This window comes from Eutrigla gurnardus, assembly GCF_963514095.1.
Source record: "Eutrigla gurnardus genome assembly, chromosome: 4".
NCBI classification, from domain to species: Eukaryota; Metazoa; Chordata; class Actinopteri; order Perciformes; family Triglidae; genus Eutrigla; species Eutrigla gurnardus.
Window position 1 is genome coordinate 21593245 of NC_139918.1, and position 22789 is coordinate 21616033.

At 44.1% G+C, this 22789-nt stretch overlaps 1 protein-coding gene across 10 annotated transcripts in view; it reads right to left on the reverse strand.

Annotated features, from left to right (window-relative positions):
- Positions 1 to 21028, reverse strand: part of LOC311012350 (receptor-type tyrosine-protein phosphatase mu) — a 144758-nt gene extending 123730 nt beyond the window's left edge. For all 10 annotated transcript variants that reach the window (XM_084007766.1, XM_084007765.1, XM_084007772.1 and 7 more), the window contains exon 1: positions 20874 to 21028. In XM_084007766.1, coding sequence (XP_083863892.1) covers positions 20874 to 20946 — 73 coding nt within the window. In that variant the 5' untranslated portion in view covers positions 20947 to 21028. The remainder of the gene's footprint in view (positions 1 to 20873) is intronic.
- Positions 21029 to 22789: the final 1761 nt, after the last annotated feature.

Here is a 22789-nt window from a genome sequence, read left to right on the forward strand (position 1 = left end):
ATGCCGGTTCAACCGGTTTGCATAAATCAAACCCAGTTTAGCCCCGTACACCGAACCGAACCGGTGAATCGGCCCAACCCTGGAAGACTCACATTCATATATTTCTATAAACATAGCTGGGAGGAAATTTTTAACTGTTGTTTTGATTCTTTAGATGGAGACTGGAAGAAATCCAGGAATTTTTTTTTTTTTTCCTCCCCCACTTGTGACAACAGAAACACAGCTTGCTAGTTAACCTGGCGTAGCCCTCTTCCATATGGCAAGATGAATGTGAGAGAACTCCCAGTGATAACAGAAGATATGCCTCGTCCGAGTGGACTTAACTCCAACATCCAGGTGTTTAAGTGAAAAACCAACAAGGAATCTTACACCATGCCCATGTGTAGTTCTGACCTGACTACAAGAGGGGGGGGGGGGGGGGCACTGCTGGCTGCAAGCACTTGAATTTGCATCTCCAGCAATTAAAAATGCACTTATTCCAAATACAAACATGGACTCTGTGAAGCGCAAACACCGGAAACTTTTAACTAACACTCTGTGGGATAAACCATATGCATGCGCAAACAAACAATGCACAAAACTCACAAACGCATCCAACAGATTGAGAGTTGGCAAACTTCCCACAGCTTCCACATGACAAATCGGAATATGATGATAACTGGCACCTGGGAAGCATTTGCTCCTTACAAAAAAAAAAAAGGGAAAATATGAACATTCAGCATGTATTTCAAAAGGAGATGCGCGCATAAAGGTATTATCCATCTCACGCATAAAATTAACAAGCTGTGCCTCATTTTGACATTCACAAGCTTTCATTTTGTAATGATTAAGGTGAGAAGTTGCGAAGTCAGCGTTAAATTAAGTACCGGATCATTTTTTTGGGGGTGGCTTGTGCCTCCGGCTTCAGCTCTTAATGAATTAGATGTGTGAAACTTTTTCCGAGGGAGGCGTCTTCCATTTCACACACACATTTCATTAACCTGCAGTTCATTCATTATTGCTGTGGATGTGGAGGGAAAGTACCATCCCCAGATATATAATTGTGTTATTGGGGTTGTAGGGCTGCCTCCTAATTACTGGCGGAGAACACAACACAGGCACGTCAGTCTGATGGATCAGATCACAATGGCTTGTGACAAGAGCTGTCCTCCCTGGAGTTTCAGGAGGAGACGTGATAGCACAGCAATTCATGACTCATAACGGAATCGCATCATCTCCGTAGCACGGGAGATGACACAGGGACACTGAAATAAGTCGACAAGTCTCCTACCACTTGGCGGAGAGAGAGCAAATCTCACAGCGAGCAACTAAAATGGGAGGAATGTTTTACGAGAAGTCAAAATTTAGAATTGTTTAAAATCACCGTATTCCCGCAATCCACAGCAATTTGTTAATGCGATGTGGCTGCTGCAATGTAGCGGTCGTGTTAACGCACAGGGAGCGACCTGGCTGTGGGCCACAGAGCCGTTAAGGTCTAATTTGAGTTAAGCTGTTTACAGGAGCCTTTGATAGACCTGAAACTGGGTCTCCCCTCATTGCCAGAATAAAAACAAAAAGGGTAGAGTCAAGTTGGTTTGCTTTATATAACCTAAAATCAAAAGTTGGTCTCAAAAAGTAACACCCTCTATACGTGCCTTTGATTCAAATAAAGAAATCATCACAAAATAACTTTAAACAGGGAAAGGGTGGGACAAAAAGTGTCAAACCCAGAAGGCTGGATCAAAGCGGAGATGTCAAGTAACTACCCGGTAACACCAACAGCTAATAGGCGTACTATAGTGTTGCCAGATCCAGCTGGTTTGCACCCGATTGGGCTTCTTTTGATTAAGTTTGGCTGTGAAAACGAGTGTTGAGCTGGTGGATGAAATGTGGGTTGCTTTTGTCAACATTCAGCGGGGCTTTGAAAATAGTGTGAAAAAATTATGACTAAACAAGCTATCGCACAAAATTCAGTAAAGTTTGTTGTGTCCACTCGCTCATATTATTAAGATAATTTTATTGAATAGGGCAGTTTGTGATTGGACTGGAAACTATCACCTTATCTGGCAACAACGGGTTCCATTCACCAATGACTTTCTATGTTTTTTTCTGAAATTTGCTCATAAAATAAGTTTCTAAGATAAGTCTAAGTCTGTTCTTAAACCGCAGAAACATTCCATTTTAGCCTTTGCTGTTGAGGTACACTATTCTCCCACAATGCAATGCACAAAGGAGATCAAGAAGCAGGTCACATTTGAAGACACTAAAATGCATTGTGGGTGGTGGTGGAAAAAAACAAAACAAAGTATTAAATCTGAGGAAAAACATGCTGATGTCTGTTATTTGATCCTCATCCAACATCACACGTACCGTATAATTTCCCGTTTCCTTTTAAAAAGGTAAAGTATGTTCATATTTTTGTATGTAACTGCTAAAAGAGTATACCATTGCAATCAGTATTGATGTTTAATACCTCAAAACACAAAAAGGTTGATCAACACAGTCAGCAGGATTCATCCTCGGGGGACCATGAATCACACAGTTAAAGTGATGGAAGGACTAACTAACACACTGATATTGCTTTTCACAGAGCCATGCTACTAGCTTGGATGATAATAAATATAGAAAAAGTATAAAAATGCCTCCTTGCCCATTAAACTGCTTTTAATATAAAAGGGAAAAGAGCATGTCATTGGCGAATACTTTTCTCTTTGTTCCTTATTCTGACCAATTGCCGGAGCCAAATAAGCCAGATTACCCAAGTAACTCGGCTCTCTGCATGTAAAAGTCGTCTCCGACGGCTTACAGAGGATTGTGCAGCCTGCTGACACACCTGTTACAGCGCAAAGAGAGAATGCAAGGCACTTACACAACAAGCTGCATTTCTAATTTCTAACAACTTCATGTTGGGGGACCAACTGGCAGGTCATGCTATATATGTGGAAAATAATCCAATTTCTTCAAACAGCAAAGTATGAATAAGAGTCTTTAAATTGGTATTAGGGGGTGCCGGGACGCAGCTGCACCGGGTAGGAATCCAAACGGGGGTCCTTTCTGCATTGTCATCCCCTCTCTCTCCCCCTCTCTCTGAAAGAAAATGCAAATATGGCCCACTAAAATTAACTTAAATACAAATTTGGTTTCAGTTCTTTCCAGCCAATATGTGTAAAATCCAAAGAAAAGGGCATCCCACAAGTTAGAGGGAGCTGAGACTCTGTCTGTCACCTGGCCTCCCTTATCTTCTGGCCACCACAATGTCTGACTCATTGCAGCTCTGAAAAACTCCACATTTGGAGCTCATGAAAAGTGCTTTTGGACGAGACAGACACAGCAGCGTATTTCCTCACAATCAAAGATTTACAAAGGAAGAAAAGGAGAGCACAGACGCTTGAGAGTTATCCTCATGAATATCTGGCAGGGTTTTTGTTTTTTTTATCCTCCTGTCGACAGTTTGTCTGATTCCTATAAACTCCATCCTTCACTGTCAGTGTTTGTCTTTCACCGAATTGGCTGCGGATATCTTCTCCACTCATTGACCTTGAGAAACAAACTTATAGTTTTTAAGTGTTTGCAAATGTAAAAAGGGAGCAAAGCACTCAACTTCAGGAATCGGGCTTCTTCGGACAAATAAATAGGTAACAAAAAACAAAAGATGTACAATCTTGTCTATGTTTCGCTAAAAACAACTAAAAAACTCTGCAAAGCTCACCAGCCCAGGAGATTGTGGTGTCGAGGAGCCAGGTTAGACTAGTTTATTTTCTCCCTGCCATTTTTATCTCTCTGTTCACATGCTGTTCAGTGTCCATTTATCCGTGGTGAGGGCTCCTCCTTGGCAGGAACGATCACTTTCAACAACAGGCCCTGCGAATCAGAGCGACGTGTCACATCGTTCCAGTGACAACTAACGACTACCAATGTATCTGGGCAGGCTGCCAGTGTGCTGGGCTAGGAACAGCCGGGGGAGGGGATGGGGGAGATGGTGGGGGGGGGGGGCTGTGGAGTCCAAGGAGACAAGAGTTTTATCTCACATGTGGCAGCATTAAAACCTCACATCACATCCCTTTTCCGTCAACAAAGTTCCTCACATATCATCTGTCGAGAGATTAAATCAATCTGCTTTGAGAGGCTGACTCCGATACTGTATGTCTGGAGGCCGACTGAGACAGGAGTCAGAGTCCAATAACGGCGGCTGAGAGGGGGGGGGCAGCGGAGACATGGGGGTCATCTGATTCATCCAACAGTCAAGCCTTCTCTTGCTCCACTCCCTTCTGCTCATTTCTATTCCCAAGGTCAGGAGGGTCGCCAAAACTTTACTTTCCGTATTTTTTTTTTGTTGGCACTGTGATTGAGAGAAAAACACACTATCCCCATAAATAAACACTAATTGGTGGCTAATTCTCTTAGTTCTTGCCTGGTTGATTCATTGCCTCTGGGCGAGTATGAATTATTCATCCGAGTGGCAAAACAGCTTTATGTAGAAACCTACAAGGCACCGCATTCATTATGTTATCATGCCGAGTAATTCCAGGCACTGACGGCTGGTATTAGAATAATATGCATATTAGGTATTCCTTTTTTTTTTTCCTGAGGCATTGGCAGGCAGTAGTAGTGCTTCCGTTGGCAGGGACTGAGAGGGATGCAACACCCCTCATGGCTGACAAAACCCCCTTGTTTTGACAGAGGATTGAGCGAGGAAGGGGGGGGGGTAACGAGTGTTTCGGCTCTGCCCTCGCCGAGAGAGGATTAAGCCGTGTGGCCGCGCTGCCGGGTGGCGCCGGGAGTCGGTGGGCTATGTTATCATGTCAAATCCTCCCTCCCGTGGCACCGCAGATCTGCGCTTGGCCCTGTGACTCCATAAGAAGCACCTGGCCTGGCCGCGGGGAGCTCATCAGGCTCACCACGCTCCCTCGGGAACGAGGCTGCATCAAACTTTCCGCAGCATCCAAAGTCTGGCTGCTCCTGCAGAGGAAGGACAACTCAAAGGCATATATACTGTGAGGCGACATGTTTCTTGTTTGTGCTCAGGAATAAGCTTTCCTTTCCCCCGCCACCGCATCTAAGACCCCGGTGTTTTTTTTTTTTCTGTGCACAGAAGAGAGACAGCGGCGGCAGCAGAGTGGGGGCGATGAGTCGGACGGGAGATGGCAAAACGGAAATGTCAGTTCAGAGTAGGGTGAGACTGTTAAATGGCAGCAAGCGCCTGGCTGAGGTATCCGTCCTCCCAAGTGTTCCCTGTCTCCGCAGATCTGTCTCTGTGCCGGAGATACCTCGCCTCCGGAAGGCCACGCGGTGGCCTCAGGCTGTGGCGGCATTAGTGTGAGGAGAGCGTGCGGGGTGGGGCGGGTGGTCCACAGCTGGTTTTCCCCCACCATGTTGATATCACAGGCAGGACAAGGAGCTCCACAGTAATCATGTATTGATTTGCAGGTTAAACCGTCTATGAGTGGAGCTTAAAACTGTTTCTCCACACGATGTTGGGACTTGGTTCACATTTAAATGTGTTTCCAACAATGAGCTTCTAAAAAAAACCTTCACTTTTCAACCGAATTTCGCAACCGGTTCACTTTTCAACTTGATTTTGACCAACTCATCTTTCAAGCGACATTTTCCTGTATCGAAATCATGTCTCATATGTCGAAAATGTTCAAAATTGGGATTTTTGAAATATAGAAATCAATTAACCTTGCAACATGGCCAAATGAAAATTCTGTGGTGATATAGGTAATTTCATATCACATAGACTCATATAATGATAACAACAATACATCACAATATAGCATGCTTTCTGGTAATTCAAAAAATACATTTCACTATTTTAGTATAGAGGTTAAAAGGATATAGAGGACATTACTCTACAGTTCTCTCCCTCAGTCCAAGCAGTATGAGGTGAGTTAAAAAAAAAATAGTATCATTTAAGAGATTTCTGTCAATTTGTCTTTGTTTTGTTGGCACCAAAAGTCACTGGATCATTCCAGACCTTGCTACAACACAATGTGATCTGTCTAATAGAGCGTGTTCTGAGGAATTATCTGTATTTCAAGTGTTTTTCCTCATTATACCGAGTATCGGAGTGTGTGCCGCCAGATATTAGGGGGCATTAACATCACCCATGACCACCGAGGTGGAATGCAGCCCCATCTCTGCGCTCTCCGGAGCCGCGTACGTCACATTCATTTCACAGAATTAGACAACCAAGGGCTTGATCAGGTGATTGGCTCTGCCTTGCGACAAACGGGATGTCAGACGTACCAATCTTTTGTAAGAAAGTTGTCACTGCATCCTGTGATTCAGAGCCCACTTTTATCCAAGGTGTATTAAGTATGTTTGACTCAAGAGAACAAATGAGGAAGGGCAACTTTTTAAACCAAGAAATTTTCCTGAAAAAAAAAAAAAGAAATCATGCCTGGAAGACAGCTGCTGTTGACTTTCTCCTATGAGAGCAATAGTGTAGATATATTAAATATGTTAAGCAAACCTCTACATATTCCCAAGTAAATTGAAAAGATGTTTAAAAACGTATTAACGGGCAAAGGATAATATCCCTCCTGGAATTAGGGATTGACAGAATTGGAGCAACTCGGGCGAAACATTAATTAAGCGCAGGGTTTGAACGTTCCACCCCTGCAGCCAGCGGATAGTCTGGCACCCGGTCCAACTTCATTGCAAAAAGGGGGCCTGGGTACAGGCTTAATGCACACATCTAAAATGTCAATCCGTATATTCTTTTTTTTTTTTTTTTTAAGAAACATCAGCGGTGCAAGACCAACTATTCAGACAACTCAATCTTTACTCTTGGAGGGCAAATCTTACATGCCATGACAGAAAGTCACACACTGGTAGAGTACAAGAGTAATGAAAAACTGTGATGGGAATCTAGATAAGATTGATATCATAAAACCAGAGGCAGAAAACCAAAGGTGAATAAAACGAGTAAATGTCAGCTCCTCCCACAGGAGGATAAGCCTGTACGCCTCGCCACCGTCGCTGCTCCATAGTGTGTGTGCTAGTGTATTAGCGCGAGATAAGGTGCGAACATCCGAGGGCGTCCCATTTCATTTCCGAAAATAGTCCCCTCTGACAATTGCGCGAGATGAACTTCCACCTCGCCGAGCTACTTATAACGATTAGAATGAAATTTCAAAAAATTGTCTTCTTCCACAAATTCCAGATAATAGTCCAATGAGCACACAAAACAATGTGACCCCTTCTGCCGACCCTCTTTGTGGCAGGGAAATTGCCTCTAATGACATGCTGTAGCACAGACACATTAAAAAGATTTCTCTTACAGCTTTGCCAATTGACACATCTTCAGAAAAATTCTCCACATGCAATAAATATGGCACCCACTGTAGCAGAGTACAGCATAAAAAAAAAATCCTTTTGTTTTTTGCCCACAGCAATAATCTTGCGTCACTCGCTAAATCATAGTGTAGCGTAATGTAATGTGACAACTACACATGATTTTGAATAGAATTTGCAGGGATGAAATAACCTCATTTTCATAGGAATGAGTTGAGGAGATTGTGTTCACGACATATGCACTGCTGGGGCTGCAGCGGCACACATGGGCATACGGAGTTAGCAGCCATCAAAGTAAAACACGCAATTATCTCGGAGAAAATGAACTTGCATGAATGCATTTACAAAAATTAATAAGACTAATCCTAATCCATCTTTTTTTGAGTCAGGTGTTCCTGGACAATCTTGAGGGGGGATTTCTTCAATTAAAAAATGTGACACTAAAGCTTAAACCTGGTTATTATAAATCTCACCCCCACCTTCGTTTCATCTTATAGCCAAAAAAATCAAATTTTTTTGTCTGTTGTCGCTGCCGAGGGAAGGCACTAATTACAACTCATACATAATCTTTTATGTAAATATTTTTTTCGCCTTCTTTGATCTCCCCATGTAGTCGAGGACAGCCAGATCACACACTTGGGCTAGATCTGTCACAGACGGAGGGGAAGTGAAGTAGAAGGAAATCTGATTTGTTTTGGTGTTTGTCAGCCCGTGAGCGCAGAGGACGTTTGATCAGGTCATTACATGTGTGGGATTTAAAACAACATGGTCAAAGCGCCCGGCGCTTTTATCGCGATCTTATGGGACAAGCGAGCTTAGCCCTCAGATGTGAACCAGTGAAGATGGAGGATAGGCAGGGATTTGAACACCTTTTAGTCTCTGGATTAATCTTTCTTAAGCTGCAGAGCGATCGCTTCTTTACACACTTCTTTAACTTAATGAACTGCTGGCTATATATGTTAGAGTGAGTCATTTTTCATAATGAACTTTTAAATGGCTTGCATAAGTCTAAATTCCAATGACAGATAGTGGTTGGCGCTCGAAATAAATGGGGCAAGTAGGGGCCATCAGTATCGGTGGAAGACCAGCTGAGCAACACAACTCGCACCGTACCTCATTTGCTATTACTCAAACGTAACATTGGCGTAGCCCCCTGTGGGCCTTTCTAAAGCATAAACACAGCTGGGGGCATGGCAGATAGAGGCCGGCTGTGTGTTACCCCTCCTACCGACACAGAAAGGTCAGCCCTGACACCCCAGAAGGGGCCCTCCAGCTTTGGTGGACATGAGGAAGCCAGACTGGCTTTGTGTGGAGGCAGGAGGGTCAGGCAGCCGGCCCAGGGCAAGGCAGGAAGAAGTACCGACAACCTCAGGCACTGCCATCCCAAAGGGTTGGTTAACCCAAATTGGTGTTTTTTTAGATATCTGTGTGACATTTCTGCAGCGTTCATGTTACTATACATGTATAGGTTCCATGTGTGTGTGAGAGGATGGGAGAAACAGTATGTTTGTGGAATCAGGGAAGGTTTAAGTACAACCCCTTGGTCCAACGTTAAAATATTCTCTACGTGGAACTCAAGAGCATTTCTATTGCCCTCAACACAGAGACGGCTGAGCTGGCGGCTTGCAGCTAACGTGATGGGGTGGATGTTTAGAGCCATTCTCAGCTGTAACCGCCATTTGAGCACAGTGCAGACCAACAGAGAGACATTAGAGAGCTATATTGAAGCTATGAATACCATACAGATAGCCTATAACTAGCATGAGCCACCACACCCTATTGGCTAACCCTTAATACTTGATTAAGGTTGAATTATGCTTGTGAATTTTTTTTTACGCACGCTTTTCTTTCCCTTCCAAACGTAGTCTCACTTTAAGGCCTATTGGCTTTTTGTTGAAAGCACAACTCACTTATGTTCCTTAAATACATGTTGATCCATGATAAAAACCAAGCACCGAGACTAAAAGGGGCCAAGGTTCATCCGAGCCAAACCTAGCTCTTTGAAAGTGAGAGCAAAGGAGAAAGACTTGCCAAGGTATAATGAAAAAGGAGAAGATTGAAAAGGAGAACTCCGCCGAGTTGAAAATACGGTTTATGGGGGCTATCTTTGGTTCGACCAGCGGGGGGAGTTTCGCCTTTTGCAGGATTCGATAAGAGCGTACACGTTCCCCTCCCTTCTTCGGCTAATGAACATGACGGACTTAATTTAATGGAGCGAGGGGCCGAACCTGCTGTCCTCTCCTTTTCGTCCCACCAGTCTGCTAGACTGCCTCTCTCGTTCCCTCACGCTACGGTGTCACCAATTAGCCAGGGCCAAATTTCATTCAGGCATCGCCATTGCCGCCTGCTGCCTTCTGTCACATCCCCCATAATAAGCCTGAGATGGGTCTGCTACCTGACGCAGGGAGGAAACCGAAGCACACAGACAAAAAGATGCCAACGGAGGCCATGTGCGACAACACACATCCGAGTGCTAGAGAAACACACACACACACACACACACACACACACAGTACACACACAGCATAGAACGCCCACACACGCATGGACACAGCTGATCTGTCACTGCTGGAGCGTCTTTTGTTCAGATAATTATAGAAATGAAGGCTGAATGATGAAATGTAGAATGAAAGGAAGAGGGGGGAAGAAAATGAAAACGTTGATCTCAAACTAAAGTCATGGCAGATCTACCATTGTTCTGCATGAGACAATGACAAAATTAAGATCACAAGACCCAACAGAAAAAAAAATATATATATATATATTAGCAAAAGTCAGTGCCAATAATAGAGGAGAGGTGGAGTTAAAACACTGCAGACCACTGATGGGTCAGAGATAACAGTCACTTGACGCAGGACAACCTGAACAAACCCACCATTTTTAAACAGCTGAGCAATTTAAAGCAAAACAACTGATGAAATGCAAACATCTCTCCGTTTGATTGTGTTGACATTTTTCCAACACTGGCGCCAAATGATAGCGTTTTGATACCAATACCGACTGTAGTGCTGAAAGTGCTGATCACATCTACAACTCTGCTGACAAAGATCATATGATATGATAAGTTGCTGTCAAACAGCTACTAAATGGACATTTTGGTGAGATTGTTTTCTCATCTGGCAAAATGTTGATTTAAATCCGGGAAAATATGACTAAAGAATAAGTAACTCGTAGTTGATTCTTTTCGAGGCTCGGTGCCATGCACACATATCGGTTCGCTACCATAAAAGGTATTGAGGTTCGGTGCCCTTCCTTAATTATGATCACGCTTTTCTCAGTATTGGAGTCGAGTCACACCACTGTCCTACTGTACAATGATCCAATTCCTCCATGCACGTCTGTCATTCCAGCCACAGCGCTGCTCTTCTGACAGTGTGGAGAGAGCACAGCTGGGGTGATGGCGGGGTGAGGGTTTTTACCCAGGGAAGGTAACCTGGTGGGTTGAAGGGGAGAGATTTTCCAGACACACACAGGTGCTGTTGAATATTAGTCTCACGGTGAGAAGTCTGATCCTCATGCGAGTGAATTATTCATCCTCTGAAGCCATTCCGTGTGCCTCTCCTCACCAGGCCACTGCAATCCTGATCAGCACTGTTTGATGCTGCTGCTGCTGCTGCAGCGCCTCAGATACAAAACAGGGGGGGGGGGCTACATGTTTACACTTAATTCTGCTCATGTTCATGTGTTCCATTAAGTTAACTCAAAATATGTAGCGACATTCACTCCACTACTGTCAGTCTCAAGCTGAGTGTAGCACTTCACAGCTTATTTAAAAAGAAAAATACTTTCATTGTATTGTGCCAGTCTTGATGGCGGACAATAAATTATTGAATTAATAAATTATTTAATTTAAAGTGGCACTGAAATTATTCATATTAGCTTCGACAAATGTTATCCAGCATGGAGGGTAATGCATTATCACAAAGCATTGCCTGCTATCAAAGGGAGCGCAAGCAATTTGTTAAATTACTTGTAATATACACTTAAGTGACACAATAAATAAGAAATGTGCGACATTAATTTTTTTTAATTGCTGTTAAAAGGTCCGCTTCAAATCTGAAACTCCCCTGCTCATTGCATTTTTCGCCCCTTCTGTATGCTGTAAGATCGAAAAATAGCCAAAACTGATGTTTCTAAACAAATGTAAGCAAATGGCAAATTAAGAGTAAAGCAGGCAACACCACAACAAGCAAAACAAAATATAATAGACAGAGATGTTTTTACATTTGTTTAAACAAACCTACGTGGCGACAAAACAGGAAAACGGAAAAAAAAATATGTGAATATAGTTACTCAGATTTTTTTCTCCTCTTTTTTTTATATAAATGTCTCTACTGCCTTCCTTCAGCTGGGATCCTATTATGAATAATGCCCCATTTAGAGATCTGGTAACAGCAATAGGGAAATTCACAGTTAGCCTTGGGACTTGCTCAAAGACTTAGTAGGACAGGGAAAAAGATGTGTTTGCATTTTAGTCAAACCATCACTTCGGCAGCGGATAATGGTATTCACTCACACACACACACACACACACACACACACACACACACACACACACACACACACACACACACACACACACACACACACACACACACACACACACACACACACACACACACACACACACACACACACACACACACACCAGAAAATCGTGCCCATTGTGTTCAGATTTCAGTTGTAGTTCTTGAGGCTATAGAGTTAAGAAAGCCAACAGGACAAACTGCTTTCAAAAGTAAAGAAATCAAACAAAAGGAAGATAACATTTTCATAGACTATAATAAAATGAAACTGAAAAAAAAAAGTTAATTATGCTCCAACTCATTTAAGCAGGATTATGTTTGTCATGATACAGTAAGTGCCACTGCGGTAGTCAAACTGATGATAACATGGTTGATAAACCAACCGAGGCTCGGGGCTTTCTGCGTTAATTACTCCTTTGCTTCACTCCTTTCCTGATACAAACAAGGCTCCGAGACATCACACGCAACATGAATTCATCCTCTCCGGCCCGGCAGTGAACTATCATTATAATCAACTTGTCAGATTTCCACCCGTTTGTTTATTCAGATGCGCATTATTCCAAAAACATGTGTTTCCAACTTTGTTTCTGCCCATGACGTGGAGATGCGCCCCGCACTTCTAATGACTCCCGTGCCCTGTAATTTCTTTAGCGTGACAAACTCTGATTACAGGGTGGGAGGCAGGCTTCCAGCCACGCATCATCTTTTCCAGTTATTGTTTTGTGTGTGTCCTCGGTCTTTAATAAGGGCCCTGCAGCTGCAGTGTGTCTCAATAGTCGCTTCCATGAAGCGGTGTTAAACACCAAAGTGATTTAGCACAACCGATTGCTGCACCGCAGACCGTGGCTGCTGATTCTCAGTGCATTGTTTGCTCAGGGAAGCATATCAAACGACGTGTTAAAAACCCGAGTCGGGTGATCGTCCGTGATGGTGGACGGGTCCAGCAGCTAGCCAACTTGTCCCTAGAAGAGCTATGAATGCACTTGACTTGTGTCAGATTTCAGTGCGTCAACAGACTGTCACACAGGGACGAGCACAAGGGAGAATATCATTTATGTGCTGCGATAAGAGGTTTGCCACATGGCTAGAAACCACACTGGGTGATCGACTAAAAAGAAAAGGAAAACACACCACTCCATCATGAGATAATTCTGTTCCCCGCAAGCTACTTCATAAAAAGCGGTGGCTCACATTATCATCTTCATTTTCCAAATGTTCAGCAAGAGCACAGCTTAACATCGTATTCTCCCACTTCCCCTCTGTTTCTGCAGACACGGACACCCCCGCTCCGACGGCCCAGGAGTGACCACCCTGTGCGGAGCGGAGCGTGCAGTAATGTCATTAAACCCCCCCCTTCCTTCCCCAGGGGAATCAGTCACACGGCGGTTTGAGCTCAGGGCCGATACAAAAAGAGACCCATTTGAAAAGGAGCCGAGCCCAGCCTGAAGAGGTCAGAGGGCTGTTTACAGAACAACAGTCTCTTATCGGCTGCATGCTTCCCTGAGGAGTCTCCGCCGCAAACAGATAACGGCCTCCGAGCAGGCGGCGGAGTGTGACCGATAGGAGCATAATCAGGTACATTCTGTTTCGGGAGGAAGAAGTGGAGGACGAGGGTGGATAACGGTGTATTGGGATACGGCTGCATTAACAACCAAACTCACGGCAGATAAATTAAACACAGCCGCACTCGTTCTCCCTCTCAAACGAGCGTGACGATGTATATGATCGTCGATGCTGTTTTTTTGTTTTTTTTCACGTCCTAATAACCATTATTCAACAGAACCGCCGAGGCCCGATTCGTCCTCGGGGATGGCTTCATTATTGAACAGTTAAACGGTCAATAGGTTCAGCCAAGGCAGCTTTTAGCACAAGGGCAAACAGACAGTGTAAAAAGCCAATGCAAATAACTGGCACTCAAACAAGGCCTAATGCATTAATGACTGCATGACGTGCACTAATGTGACGGCAACAGATTCGGACTGACAGTAATGGAGAATTTTGCCCCTGGTTATACTCATAAGGCCTGGGACGGCGGAGGAGGAGGGGGAGGAGGGATGTACACCTGCCTACCGCCTGAGCCTTGACAGAAGCCTAATAAATAACAGGAGACAAGGTGAAACAGCAGTAGCAGCCCCCCTCCTCCTCCCTCCTCCTCCCTCCTCCTCCCCTCGCTGCAGCCACCTACACTTCACCGCCAGTCGTGTGAGGAGCAGCTATGAGGACAGCTTTTTGGCATGAAACAGAGTCTCCTCCAAGTTAGCAAATTGCACCCATCCCGTGAAGACAGGGCGTCTTGAGTTATTCATGAAATCGCACGAGAAAACTTTGCACCTTTTTTTTTTCCCCCCCTCTGCGACGTGACTCCGGCGTCAAAAGCAAGCGACGGAGAGTTTCATTTGACACGACTCGAAATTAGAGGACGGCGCTTCGGGTTGAGGCGACGCGCTCACCTGCACCAAATATCAAAAGCGCGCTCCATCAGAATCAATTTCAGTCCGCATAATAACCCGTCGGCTATAGGCGGCGATGCTGAATGGAGAGCAGCTGATTGAACAGCAGCTTTGGATGATAAGCGGAGAATGTGCCGGGGTCGGGGTCAATTCAATACGGGGTGTAAAACCGTCTGCCAGTCATTGATGTAGATTTTAAATCAAAAGGATATCAGGAGTGAACATTTTTTTTAAATTAATAGAAATACACTTTAGAACATTTTTTTTAATAAAAGTGAGGCGATATCCACCTTGCGACGCAGATATGAGGCCTAACACACTGTGACGTCCTGATTTAAACCACTTCCCCCCCTCCTCATCCCTCTCGTCACCATTAATAACAATTGGGACCCTTGGAGCATTAATTAGTGAAACCTTCCCTGCACGCCTGGACTCTCTGAGCCACCTACAACGAATACAGACTTCAGTAAACATGATCCGCCGCATAGTAAATAAGTTGTTGTTATTCTACCAAGAGTTTTTTTTTTAAGACATGTTGATGAGATCACAGAATTGTTGGAGCATGCCCACACACACACACACACCCTCCTCTCTCTCTCTCTTACAAACACTCCCCTCTCTGTCCCTCACTCTCTCTTCATTAGGCCGCCCCTGTGCTGGCCCGCGTGTGCGATTCATTAGCTTTTATCCTCTTCATTTGAAGGAGGAGCTGTGTATAATTAGAGCATCTCTGTTTGTCCAGCATCCTCCACGCAGTCACATCTCGAGGCCAATTATCATTCCGCGGCAGAGATACCCGGATAACGCGGCCGCATCAGCCGCCTCGAGAAACGAACTTCAAAACTATTACTGCCTCTCAAGAATGTAAATAAAAATCGCTTGCAAATCAACAGCTAATGATTGAATGTGGAGTGGCACTCCGGGGAGATGAAGACGATGAACCACATCGGCGAGACTTCGGCTCACTTTTCTTTTTGCAACAAAGCGAACGCGTGAAGCCGGCACTTAACTCAGCGTCCATACCTCCAGTCTGGGAGTATTTTTGGATGGGCCACGTGTTTGTTGTTGCGTTGGCTCTCTACTCTGCTGTTTTATTTCAAAGTGCCTTCAGCTTTGATTGAAGCTTCAGGCCTTAATTTGAGCTTTACTTTCACATTCATTGTTCGTAGAAAAGCCCCCAATCTTCAAGACGGTGCAGCAGGACAGCGATCTGATACGTACAGCGGGAAGCTCTCAAAGAGCTCTTTATGGTCAACAACGGAATGTTCGTGACCGACCAGGTCAGTCATCTGACTCTATCATGCGTTTGACTCGCTGGAGAAGCAGCTGATCAGCTGATTCCTCCTCGGGATCATTGCTCAGAAAGGATTTAAAGAGACATTCTTATAGCAAGTAGAAGAGCTTATTAAAGTCACACTGAAATCACGTTGTCATCCCTTTCTGAAATCTAAAATCACATCATTGTGCTTTTAAATCTATTGCTAATTAGTTTTGTACCATTGAAAAGGAAGGGGAAAAAGAGTTTGCATCAGAGGTGTGTGTTGGTGTTTGATTGACACCACAGTTAAACTACTGTAGTACTGTAGCCTACATGTCGTGGGCAGATGGCGTGTTAACAGTCTTAAAAGGTAAGGCGCACACCAGCATCTAACCAGAACAAAGTAGTATTTGCAGGTAAGTTAACGCGCTGTTTAATGTGCTGCAGCCAAGCAGCCAATTACCTAATTAGCAAATTGCTTTGTGTGCCATAAAATTGGGCGTCCACGTATTAAAAGGGCCAGACTCTGAGCAGCGTTCGGCTCCAAATTAAAGCTGAGACTCAGTCATTTAAATCCCATGTGCTTTCAGTTTCCCTCCTATAAAAACTACTTTAATTCATTTTTAGTGCATTTCTTACAAAAGTTAAATACTATTTACAAAGTAAAAACACACAATGAAGTAAATGAGAACTAGATGTTACCTGAAACATTTCTTTGGTGGAAACGCAAACTATGAATGTGTCCTATGTAAGAAAATGTGTGTAACAAACTGGCTCATGTCCCTTCTAAAGTGTCACAAACTGCGTCTATAATAACCGTTTGAAGAGGACAGATTCTTGCCTGATTTAATCTGCACATTACTGATGTTAGCTGCTGCCTGATGACAGAGAAGTCCACCTTTGGTTGCTCTTGCACTGCTACGCATCATCAATCTGCGATGTAAGCGCTGCCTTCATAGTTCTTCCGTGATGAAATGCTGTTTACTTTTTCGACTTTTCCTCAACCTCCCTTATCTGCTACTTCAGTTACTGATTTCCTATTTCCGAGAACGTCTCGTGGCAACTTCCAGAGAACAGATGCTGACTTTTCCCCATCGAGACAAAGCTGAATAATGCGTCAAGCTGCGTGCTCCTCGCTCAGAATGCAACATGTTTCGTTATTCCGTTATAATAAGTCTAATGAGGATAGCAAAACATTACAATCATTCCTCTTGTATGATGGATTTCTTTCACAAAATAAATATATATATTGACCTTTGATTTTGAAGTACACCAGCTGTGCTGCTGATGCTGCAGATAGCAGATTTCACACACAAACAAAAACACACACAGTGGGCTGGAAGTCCCGAGGTGAACATGGAAGACACCTCCAAAAGGTGGTTTGAGAAGCTAAGATCCTGCGGGACTTCCAGATCAAGACTGATAAACTGGTGATGGCTAACCAACCATACATTGTGGTGGTGGACATCCAACAGAGGACAGTTGTAGAGATAGATGGAGCTAAGGAGGAACATGATACCTCCGACCCCCCAAACTGGGACCACGGCTCCAGCAGATCCAAGAACAACATCCAAGATCTCTGTTCAGATGAACGCAGACCTAGGAACAGCTGCGCTACTGCGCAGAACCATCAGGCACTTAGACCTGTAGTAGAGGACCCAAGCCCAAATGCCTTATTTCTTACTGGGCGTAAACTTAAGTTGCACACATATTGACAGGCCACACACTTTGTAAACTAGGAGTCCTGCACCAAGAGGCGAGTGATGGCACAAGATGGCTGGGATTTTATTTCTCCACACAGAGAATCATGTCAGACCGCTCTACACGTGAAGTACTGATGATACTCCTGTCAGTCTAGTCACTTCAAACGAATGCTCGAGTCTATAGCGCTTAATATTTGTAACTTCTCAGAGTTTCGTTTTTTAAGTGACACGCCCTCTGTGTCTACCAGCTGTGATCAGTCTGACGACGGCCCTGCCGCGGCAGACCCTTCCTCCAGGAACTCACACATGTACCCGCCGTGTTTGAACAGCTTCAGTAAATCCACGCGTTTCGCCGCCTTCATTATCATCATAATAAAAGCGCCTGAAAAGCAAAGTTACAGAAGAATGTAGACACCTCACTTTCTGCTTTGTACTGTCATCAATCAAAATGGAGCTTTTTTCTTTCTTTTTTTTCCTCCTCCAACATTGGTTGAAGCCACCAAGGAAAAAAAAAAACCCACATGCATATTTAATTTCATTCTCCACTGGCTCACACAAAGGAAACTGCCACCCTTCAGGACACCTTTCGGAAAAGTCTCTATTAAATCTGAGTCAGCTGGGAGAAAAGAAAGGTGGAGGGGAAAAAAAAGAAACATTTCATGAGTGAAAAAAATATCTAAATTATTGCCAGACTTCAAATGAAGTGCCGTTTATCTTCCCGAGCAGCCGACGTGTTGTTTTACTCCTTAGTCCCAGCCTGGACGGCAATCAGGATCGGTCAACCAGGACGCTATCAGCAGCAGTCACTCCGCAATGACAAACTACGGCTCTCCACTTGGAGCATGGGCATTATTCTCCAACACACGGCTCGCCCCTATCAGAAAACAAGGCAGGTTTTATGGCTGCTGGAAAAAAGGTGGTAAACATAACAAAGCGCACAGCTCCTTGGAATTTAATGTGCTCTGGCAAAAGACGGAGTATAGATATCAAAGGGCAGAAGAAGCTTCTTGAAGAAGAAAAAAAATTGTCCTCATAATGTAGAAAACAGAAGCACTGGCCACAACAAGTGATTTACTGTGTTGTTGTCTTTTTTTTTGCTTTCTCTCTGAACCTAGAGCATCCAGTAGGCTTTGAGAATGCAACAGGGAGGGGAGGAGGGGGAAAAAAAGGAAGAGCAGTTCATCTTTACCATGCCACTGAGAGCAGACGTGCAGGTGCATAAACAAGTTCACCAAACAAGCAGATGAAAGTGATACAGTGTGATCCTGATTATGGAGTTTTTAATGCACAAATTAAAAGACCGTCTCTGTGACTGAGGCTGCGCGCAGTCGAAGCAGACTGGTACTCCGGTTACCTCGGTGATCTCATTATCACAAGAGCCGCTATCGCGTACTCTGCGTAACAAATGCCTCAAGCCGCACTGCACACGCTCACGTTTAGCCTGTGCCTCTCCATCCGGAGTGCGCGGCTAATCCGTCACCTAGTCAGAGAGAGCAACACGCATTCCAATTGATTTCCTCCTGGTTTACATATTTACACACACACACTCGTGCAATTAGGAGCACATTTATCGATGGTTTCGGCACCGCCGGGAGCCCCTACATCGTGAGCCCACTCCAATAAATCTCCCGGTCCTGAGGCTGCGCGGGAAAGACCGATGAACCCTCGCACAAAAATGGAGTGGGAATACTTTGAGCTGCAGGCGAAGAGAGTTCTCAGTCACTAAAATTGACCCCCGGTGGTCACACGGCTTGATAAAAAAGATTTGTTATCGTTAACCCTTTTAATGCATCTGTAGGTGTCTGAAATATGCCCTCATTAAAAAAAAATTATTAAAAAAAAGATCCCTGATATGAATAGGAGCTGTTTGAAGAATGTGGGGTGACATACATAATAATAAAAAAAAATTAGCAGCCAAGTTCTGCTTTTTGTTAAATGAGACGTGTGAGGAAAACACCAATAGTTTACAAAGTGCATCTGGATTCTGATCTGTGTGTCTAACTCGTGGTCATCCGCTCAGAGCAGCCTGACTTCATCATCTGGGTATCACATTATGTGTGTGCCATGCTGCCCCCAACAGGCTCTCCGGAAAATGCATCAGTTATCTGTTGAATCCCACAGCATCCAGCAATAACTGAAGCCACACATCACAGAACAACTTCACCTCACACACAGAGACACACAAACACACAGCTGTTGTCTGAGCAGGAAACAAAATCAAACACATTTAGATATGGGGGGGCAATATTTTGTTAAAAGTTTTTAAATGCAAATCTAATTTTATTGGCAGAATGGATCCCCTTCAGACTGGACATCCATTGTCTCTATATTGATTGGCATGAATATAGGCTAATGCGCCTTTTTCCACACACATAATGCCACCGCAGAGACAACACAATGACCCAGGGGCTAAATTAAGAGTCCGAATGTTAAGTCCACTTTGGGAAAATCTACAGCCTGTCGGTGAAAGTCTGCTCTGTTGTTTCAGCCACAGGTCAAATCATGGCCCGGCACTAATGAACCTCTTCTTTCTTCACAAAGCTTCTGATGGATTCGCTGCAAATGAAGTTGCCCTTGTGCAAATGTCATAATTTTTGAGTGGGAGTGATGCGTTTAGCATCTACAGCGTGTGGGAAGTCTGCATCAACAATCGCTCAAATGTTGGAACAACAAAATCCATCACATTTGCAACCAAACTCCAAAAGAGCTGTGACTTTACAGAAGACGCCATCAAAAGCATGTATTCTCTGAGTGCAAGGGACATAATACTTGTATTAAAAATGTACTTTTTATCAGTTCATTTAAACTAGCTACAGAAATGGAATTGTGGGAATTAAACATTATTTTAGGGCACAGAAATCAAAGCAATCAAAAATACATGTCACAGACTATAAACTACAAGTGATATATAATAATAAGCATAGAAGTTTAATTGTTTTTTTGCACTTGAGATGAAAAACAGTGGGATGGATAGATATCCGCCCGTGTAATGCTACATAATTAAGTTAAAGTGTATTGTAGAAATGGACACCGGGATATAAAATACCAAGTTCAGCCGGAGTTCACGGTGAAACGATGACAGTAGGTATTCGTTTGGCTTTTCGCCTGTCCGCGGAGGCTACAACAGAGCAGCGCGCGCGGCGACATTCGGCGTGCGCGCGAATCCCCTTTGATGTTAATCACATCAGACAGGCAACTTATCAAGGTAAAGTTAGACCCAAACATTGAACTCCCTTAACTTGCGCTCGTGCGTATCGCGGGGCACAGCGCGAGCCGCGGAGCAGATCAGACGGCCGCGGCGCACCTGCTCTCTTTGCGCACGGCGGCACACATAAAAGGTGAGAGAAGCTGGTGTTGTAGCGGTGCGGCCGTGGACAAATGTGAGCAAGAATTAACGTACAAGTAAGCTTATTGTGTCTACAGAAAGGCCACCCTACCTACACGCTGCCGTACGTGCTCGAATTCACCTCCGCAAACATCACTAAAAGCACATTTCACGCCACAAACACGAGTTAAAACATTGCCATTGCGAGTAAAAACTACCAGTCAGTAAATAGTGAGCAAACTGAGTTTAAGTGCCTTTCCCCCTCCACTTCGTTTCGCGGCGTAAAAACAGGGCTGCGCGTACGTTTCGACATTTGCAGGTAATCCTCCTTACCTTTAAAAACTTCCCCTCGCGCGGACAACAGCAGGGTGATGGCGGCAAACAAGCAATTGATAACTTTATCCATGTCGACAGCGCCGTCGTAGCGTTAACCCCCCGCCAGCCGCGGGGTTTAACTGGCAACTCTTCTTTCTTTATTGCAACTTGAACCCTTCCTCGACTTTTAAAGAGTGTTAAATCTCGAGTGTCTTCGCCCTTTCCCTCCGTCCCTCGGCGTGCTGTCGGGCTGTGAGAGGACACTGTCGCCGACAGGGCTTGCTCCTTGGCGGCTTGCTCCACACTTGGAGGAGGAATGTGTGAGTGAGTCCTGATTCCGGAATTACGCGTGGATTGAGAGGTCCGGCAGCTCCAGGAGAGCGGCGGCTGTGTATGTGTGTGTGTGCGCGCGCGCAGTGTGCCCGGTAGAGGGCGCGCCTGAGCCCCGCCTTCGAGTAGAGGAGACGGGCGGAGGTGTCCCTCCTCCTGGGACTCTATTGGCCTTCATTTAGACCAGCTGTGGAGACTGAAGTCGGTTGAGGTAAAGTAGTGCAGTTAACGTAAGAACCTAGACGAAAGCTTTAGATTATCATAAAGTCTTATCCAGCAATACCAACAACAACAACAACAACTGATGTATGTTAGCCAATGATAATTCCAAATCAACCAATGATATCCTTTAAATATTTTATTTTGTTGTGAAGTATGTAGAACTTCTTTGTGCCACAAACTGAACTTATATTCACTGAAGGTGACAAAATAATAAAATCACTGTAAAGCACATCAAATAAGGAAAAAAGTAATCTTGTATAAGCCCATATTACATATAGGCTTCCGTTGTTCCTCAAACTCAAAGAAAGAAGAATAGCTACATTTTGTTATCCCACATAGCGATGTCACTTAGATCCAAGTGGTCCCTGTTATATCTTGGATTTAGATTTGGATTTTGGAAGTTGTTGTGTCGAGGAATTATAATTAGAAATTATGGGCATAGTTTCCTAAAAGTAATGGATAAATAGTGGAAATATCTCAAATAACGGCTAGATGTCTGGTGTTTATGAAGGGGTAGTTTGACAACACTGGAGTAGGATATCATTAGATATAGGCCTATTTGTTGAACACAATTTGGGACTGTGTTTCGGAAGAACCACTGCAAGACAACCCTCCATCACACACTCACCAAGACATTCTCTCTCTCTCCCTCTCTGCAAACAATGATGCCATCCATTCACTCCTCCATCCGGTCTGAGGAGTTTACATTCTCATCAATTCCCATGACAGCTCAGCTCAGACTTGGCATTCATGCATTCTTGGCAACATAACTGTTGTAGCCAAGACAATACCTAAAGACCACAGAGAGACACGCGGTTTGAAAATGCTGCAGACGTTGTCGGGTGAAGTTATGAAGAAAAACAACAAGCACACTCACAATATATCCTTGATGACAAGGGGTCATTTTCAGACTAAATGTGGACCCACGTCAATCCGGCTGCATTTTAATTAGCTGAGGAAAACTGCTGGTACAAGTGAAATCGCCATGTGTGTTTATGCATGCAAACACAATAAGAGAACGACATTGGTTGACTTTGTGGTTAGTTGCGTCTCCATCCCTTTGTCTGACATTGCTGTGAGAATACCCCCAGGGTGTTTGCGCTCGCCGTCTCAGATAAGACTAATTTTGAACAAATATTTGCATATATTTCGGTAAGGCATCGTTATTGATTCAGCTAAAAGAAAATGTATGTATGTATGTGTGATGACGTGGCCCCCTTTTAACAGTTGAACCGATGAGGGTCCTCTTCAAGGTCAGATTCCCTTTAATAGGATCAATGCTTAAATGTGATCAGAAAGGACACACAAGGTGAACTGTGATTAAGAATCAGCTGGCAGAGAGAAAATATTACATTAATAAATGAAGGTGTCAAGTTGAGCAT